The sequence below is a fragment of the Callospermophilus lateralis genome, unplaced genomic scaffold (genome assembly GCF_048772815.1).
Source record: "Callospermophilus lateralis isolate mCalLat2 unplaced genomic scaffold, mCalLat2.hap1 Scaffold_1955, whole genome shotgun sequence".
Lineage (NCBI taxonomy): Eukaryota > Metazoa > Chordata > Mammalia > Rodentia > Sciuridae > Callospermophilus > Callospermophilus lateralis.
This window is the reverse complement of record NW_027512964.1, coordinates 132,715-139,315: the sequence shown is the minus strand read 5'-3', so window position 1 is coordinate 139,315 and position 6,601 is coordinate 132,715. Positions and strand designations below refer to the sequence as shown.

At 53.2% G+C, this 6,601-nt stretch overlaps 1 protein-coding gene across 1 annotated transcript; it reads left to right on the top strand.

The window, feature by feature from the left end:
* Window positions 1-5,346: 5,346 nt before the first annotated feature.
* Window positions 5,347-6,279, top strand: LOC143400091 (olfactory receptor 2C3-like). The gene has a single exon (XM_076857363.1). It carries the CDS (start codon window positions 5,347-5,349, stop codon window positions 6,277-6,279), a length of 933 nt encoding a protein of 310 aa, XP_076713478.1.
* The last annotated feature ends 322 nt before the right edge of the window (window positions 6,280-6,601 follow it).

The window sequence follows — 6,601 nt, the reverse complement described above, 5'->3', positions numbered from 1 at the left end:
ATATCACTTATCCTTAAAGAAGAATGAAATAATGGCATTTGCCAAAGGCTATTTTGAAAATGAAAAATCCAGTATTCAATTTGTATGAAACCAATTCTTAAATTCATTTGACCCTAAAGAGCAAAAACAATCTTAAAAAAAAAAAAGTTGGAGGATTCAACTTCCTGATTGCAAAACTTACTACAAAGCTGCAGTCATCAAAAGTGTGATGCCATCACAAGGACAGGCCAGCCATCAGTGTGGAGATGACCACACGGACCTCTGACATGATCTCAGTGGAGAAAGTGTCCTCTCTCAAAAAGTGGCAAGAAGACAACTGGATGTGCACCTGCTGAAGATCGGATCCCTGCCTCACACCACGTATGACATCCAAGACACTCGAGGCCTGGGTGAGAGCCTAAAGTGGAAGACCCTCAGAAGAAAATAGCAGCAAGTCCACAGGACCCTGGTTGTGCAACAGTGTCTTAAACATGACACCAAAGCCACAAGCAACACAAGAAACAGGTGAAGTGCAAAATTAGGGACTGGTGTCCAAAAAGGAAAAGGCTAAGCGAGGGAGAGATGGTACTGTTAAATCAGACACCTCCTAAGGGTCTGGCAGCCACCATACTTGAGAAATCTTATGTCTCAACAACAGAAAAACACATCAAGGAAAAATGGGCAAAAGACTTAAATAGACATTTCCCCAAAGAAAATAAGCAAGAGACCAACAAACACATTTCCAAATGTACAACATGATTAGTCATTAGGAAAATGAACATGTACACTCAGAAAAATGAGAAGGTACCTGCCATCTGCATGTGATATATCAAAGAACATAAATGCATGAATAACTAATTAAAACAAATAAAAAATAAAAAAACTAAAAGAGATATCGTTTCCATTACAACGGCTATTTAAGAAAAGAGAGAGGGACAGAGGAAGGTGGACAGACAGACCACTCCTGTAATCACAGCTACAGGGGGCTCAGCAGAATTATCACAAAGTCAAGGCCAGCAGGGCTTCTTATTGAGACCCTGTCTCAAAAGAAGAGGTCTTGGGATGTGGCTGAGTGGTAGAGACTTGTCAACAGGCACAAAGAAAGGAAGGAGGGAAGGAAACAGTCAGTGCTGGTCATGGTGTGGAACGCAGGGGACAGACCTCTCCTTACAGGAGGGTACAATCCCACGCTGTGGAAAGCCAGGAGGGGCACGTGAGGTCATCAAAGAATGCATGAGACCTGCAGTTCCACTCCCAGGTGCCTGAGAAGAAAGGCAAACAACACCTGCAGGTAAATGTGCACAGTGTGTCTATTCTCTGTAGCCCCAAAGGGAGGCCACCCTCACAGTCACCACATGGTGAACACAAACACCATCCTCAGATGAACAAGTCAAGAAGGCAGGGGCAGATGACGGGAATCCCCTGCAAGGAGAACGGGTTACTGGCACACGCAGCACACGCCACCCTGAACACTTCCTCCAAGTGGAAGAAGTAGCACGGTAGGGCTGCATATTTCATGATTCTGTTAACATGGGATCCACATGAGGCAAATCCACACAAACAGAAAGAAGATCCCTAGTTGCGGGGCACTGGGGGCTTGGCAGAGGCAGGGGAGGCACCAACAGGTAGAGAGTTTCTGCTTGCAGTAATAAAAGGGTCTGAAACTATGTAGCACTGAGGGTTGTACACTATTTTGAATTGACCTACTGTTACACTTTAAAATGTCTTCATCTCAGGTGTATATTATTACAATACAAATAAACTCACACTAGCATGGAAAATGCTATCTAGTAAGCAAGGATAGAACAATAATAAAATGATTAATAAAAAAGAAGAGTCTACTACAGCCTCTGCCAAAATCAGTGTAAGAGACAACTATGTCAGACTCCCCCCAACACCCCACACGTCCCCGCGCACAGACTCACTCCTGGCTCTGCAAGCAATGCTCCAGGGTGGGAAGACACAAAAACAAACCCCAGTGTTCATAAAAGAAGCACACCTGTGCCCTCACTGCAGAGAGTGTAACTGTCCACAGGGAACAGTTCCTGAGTGTCCCTCCTGCATTCCACTCCCTGGAGCCTCCTCTCCTCTTGAAAGCTCCAGGGATGAGCAGCAGGTTCAGGACATGCAGGGCTGTGCATCAGTTTGTCCCTGGGGTCCCCTGTGTTTCCCTTCTGGAGCATGGCGTGCTGTCCTCCCTCCATGGGCTATTCTCTTCTCAGCAAAGCTGGGGTGTGTTTTCAGTTCCAAGGCATCTGATCTAAGACTTAAGAAGGTGTCCTTGGACGTGCACTGGGCAGAGCCAGGTATGCTGCCCCACTGAGCTGGCTTCCCAGAGCTGGGATGATGAGGTCCCAGGGCTGATCTGCCCCTCCTGATCCCACATGCTCTGAACTCATGGGCATTACCAGTTCCCAAGGTTGTCTCTCTTCCTCCATGTCCCCTGCAGGAAGCAGAAGGTGGCTGCTGGCTCACCCTCCTGAGTGACCTTGGGTTTGCTCCTCCCTTGTGGGGGACAAGAGGACTGAGTCCCAGGCTTTCTGGTAAGTCCAGTACAGGCTGAGGGGCATGGATCACTGAAATGCTCTGCCTTCCTCCTCCATGGCCAGAGTGTTTAGCGGTCGTCCACACACTGGGGGCACATGGGGCTACATGGTGAGCTCAGGCCAACAAGGACTCGTGGCTCTTCTCAGGGTCACTGGGCCACCACTCTCTGATGACATGGCATGGAGGAGGGAAGCTGGCGAGGCGCAGAGTGAGGATTGCTGACTGTGTCACTGGGGACTGGAGCTGAACATGGCAGCGGGGTTCATTGTGACAGGATCGTACCCGTGTGGGACAGAACTGGTTGCCTTCAGTGCCAGTGCCCCTCGCTCCCTCACCTTCCCCCTGCCCTGCTGGTCTTCCTCCACTGACTCAGGGTTTCTGAGTGGACTGTGTGTGCCTCTGCTGGGTCCCTGGCTGTGCTCAGGGTGCACAGAGCATCCCTGGGCCAACCCCAGGCTGCAGCTGCTCCCCTCCCCCCAGCCCCTTCCTCTGCTCCTCCAGCTCCCTGTTTCCATGGGTGGCCCCTCCCCTTCTTTCTCCCTTCCCCCACACAGGAGAGAACATGGGGACCTCGACTCTGTGCCTGGCTTATTTCTGCAGGAGGACATCTTCAGTGCTGAGGTGAGAGTGTGGTTGTCACCTTGGGAGGGGCCACCTCTTCCTCTGCTGGGGCTGTGGCCTTTGGGCTAGCTCCAGGGTCACCAGGAGCTCAGGCTGTGGATGCCTCTGGACGTTGCTGGAAACAGCCCAGAGCATCAGGAGGGTTGCTGGGCCTCCAAGAGTCAGCCAGACTGTCCCATCACAGGCACCCCTTGGCGTCCATCTCGTGGTGACATTTCTGCGTTTGCCAGGGTGTCAGCTATGAGTCAGCATAGTTTCTCTCTGTTCATAGGGGGGACACTTCCTTCCACAAGTGACAGGGCAAGTGTCAAACCAGCCTTCTGCTTTTCAGGTCAGCTGTGGGGCCTCCTTGCAAGGACCCATCACTGGGACTCCTGCATGACACAGTGGCAGAAAACTAGCCAGGCTCCCCCATCCTCACGTCCCAGGTATGAAGCCAGCCATGCTCTGAGGGCCTCAGCTGCCTGTGACATGGAGGAGGTGGGGATGCATTCCTCAAGACGCCCTCTCCAGGGTCCAGCACACTGCTGGCCGGCTGTCTGCAGAGCAGACCCTGTCTCGGCAAGACTCTTCTCTGGCAGTCTCCCAGGGGAAATGCCTGGTGCTCTGAGTCCCATTTCTACCTGTGCCAAGGAGTCCCTGTGTGTACTCTTAACTGATTGGTGCACACTCTCTGTGCGTGTTTGGGAGGCTCCTGGGAGCTGGGATTCAGGTCCTCACTGGGTGGACATGGCCTCAGTGTCACTAGCACAGCATCACCGTGGCCTCTGCTGCTTCCTCAAGGAGTCCCTTCATACTGCTCTCTTCTGGGAGGGAAACAGGGCACTGTTGTCAACTGCACTCACATGCTGGGACAGAACCTGACCCTCCTGCCAAACACCAGTGGTGCCGTGGATGGCTCTCTACCCTGTCCTCCAGGCAGGCTGCTCTCCAGCCCTGGTGACCTGCCCCTGCTCTCCCCTCCCAGGTCCACCTGCAGGTATTGCATAGCCCTGAGTTCCCAGGTAAAGCACTCAGTGAACATGTTGTTCCTGCCCCCCTGACCATGCCCAGACACAGGGCTGGTGAGTGCCACTCTGCATCCTGGAACTGCAGGTAGTGACCATCAGAGCCAGCTGTTACCAAGGTGAACAGGTGCTCAGACGTGGCTGGTTGGTTCCCTCTCTGCAGAGCATGTTCTGAGCCTCTCTGCAAGCCGCTGGCAGTCCCAAAACACCTTTCCTGGCAACCCCAGTGAGGTTGTGGTAGCAGCCCCTCAACTCCAGGTCTGCACTGCCCTGACCACAGGCCATCTGACCACCCATTAGGGCACATCCACAAAGACACATGAAGTGACTTTGCATCAGACCCTGGCAGACTCTGGGGACCCAGAAGCAAACAGACCAAAGGACTGAGCCCACAGGGAACTGGTAGTCTATGAGTGAGACAGGGTCCAGCGTACTGGCAGAGCAGCTGGCCGAGGGTGGTAGCCACCAAGGCTGAGGGCAGGCGAGGAGAGGTGGAGAGGGCACTGAAGAGGGCCTGCATTACAGGCCACCATTGAAAATGCCACGATGGAGTGGGTGAGAGTATGGGAGGCTGGCTGATACAGAGCGTAGAGCAGGGGCCATCTCTGCACCAAGGCCCTGGGGTGGGTACAGGTCCTGTGGTCCTAGCACATCTTAGTGTCCTGCTTGGTTTTGAGGGAAGACTTGGAAAGGAAGCACGGAGACAAGTTAGGGTATCAGATCAAACCTCAGGTGGAAAATGGCCGCAGGATGGCCAGAAGGCAGGACCCTGGGTGGCAAGGAGGGGTGAGTCTGAAGATGTCACGGACAAAGCTGGTTGTGTGATTGGCAGGACTCTGATTTGTCTCCTGCCCTGCATTCGTCACATGGAACACCACCCTCTGCCCGGTGCTGCACCCCCGTGTCACTGCACACTCAGGCACAGGCCAGATGCTGCTGGTACAAGTGACCTTTCCAGTGGAACCAGTGCTAATGTCATGCATGAACCTCCACATCTCCCTGGGCCATGCCTGTCCAGGCCTCTCACTCGGACTCTCTGCCTCAGGAAGACCACGCAAAGCCATCCAGGAGCATTCTGAGAGCTCAGGGAGCAGGCTGGCTCCTAAGTGGTGAGATGGTTTCCTGCATCATGTCCTGTGCCCCCAGCGTGGGTGGCCTTTTGGCCCCATCCTTTGGGCGTCAGAGGCTGGAAATGACCAATGGAAGTTCTCCTGCCATGTTTGTGCTCCTGGGCTTCTCTGCTCGCCCCTCACTGGAGCCCATCCTCTTCATGGTGGTCTTGGTGTGCTATGTGGTGTCTATCCTGGGCAATACCACCATCATCCTGGTCACCCGTGTGGACGTGCACCTCCACACGCCCATGTACTTCTTTCTTGCCAACCTGTCCTTCCTAGACATCAGCTTCACCACAAGCATTGTCCCACAACTGCTGGTCAACCTCTGGGGACCACAGAAAACCATAAGCTATGGAGGGTGTGTGGTGCAGTTCTATGTGTCCCACTGGCTGGGGGCCACCGAGTGTGTCCTCCTGGCCGTCATGTCCTATGACCGCTATGCTGCCATCTGTAAGCCCCTCCACTACACTGTCATCATGCACCCACAGCTCTGCCTTGGCCTGGCCTTTGCCTCCTGGTTTGGGGGCCTGACCACCAGCATGGTCGGCTCCACGCTCACCATGCTCCTGCCTCTTTGTGGGCACAATCGCATCGACCACTTCTTTTGTGAGATGCCTCTCATTATGCAACTGGCCTGTGTGGACACCAGGCTCAACGAAGTCGAGATGTACGTTGCTAGCTTCATCTTTGTGGTCTTACCACTGGGCCTTATCCTGGTGTCCTACGGACACATTGCCCAGGCTGTGTTGAAGATCCGGTCAGCAGAAGGGCGGAGAAGAGCATTCAGCACCTGCTCCTCCCACCTGGCCGTTGTGTCCTTGTTCTATGGGAGCATCCTCTTCATGTACCTGCAGCCAGCCAAGAGCAGCTCCCACGAGCAGGGCAAGTTCATAGCTCTCTTCTACACCGTGGCCACCCCCATGCTGAACCCCCTCATCTACACGCTGAGGAACAGGGACGTGAAGAATGCACTCAGATTCTGCGCTGGAGCCCGGCCGGGAGTGTGCTGATCGTGACCGTGAAGAGTTACATATGCTCTGTGTATGTGTGTGATGACTGGCAGCCCGTCCTGTGGACATTGATATGCACCAGTGTTTCACATCTGTGTTGTTACTGCTGCACTGTTCATTGTTTGTAATTATGTCTGCCTTTGAGGGTGCTTTCAGTGACTCAGTGAGTGGACATTGATAACCTAATAAAGGCTAGGTGGTTGCCGAGCTCTGGGGTGTGACCTGAGTTTGAAGTCTGGCTTTGTCAGTCCACAGGTGTGCTTACACTTTTACCTCCAATGCTTTGGGGTTTTATAAGAACCACATATTTTTCTTCTCCCTC

Bases quoted from the DNA above. Each gene is read 5' to 3' on its own strand.
- LOC143400091 (XM_076857363.1), top strand. From the start codon at position 5,347: ATGACCAATGGAAGTTCTCCTGCCATGTTTGTGCTCCTGGGCTTCTCT.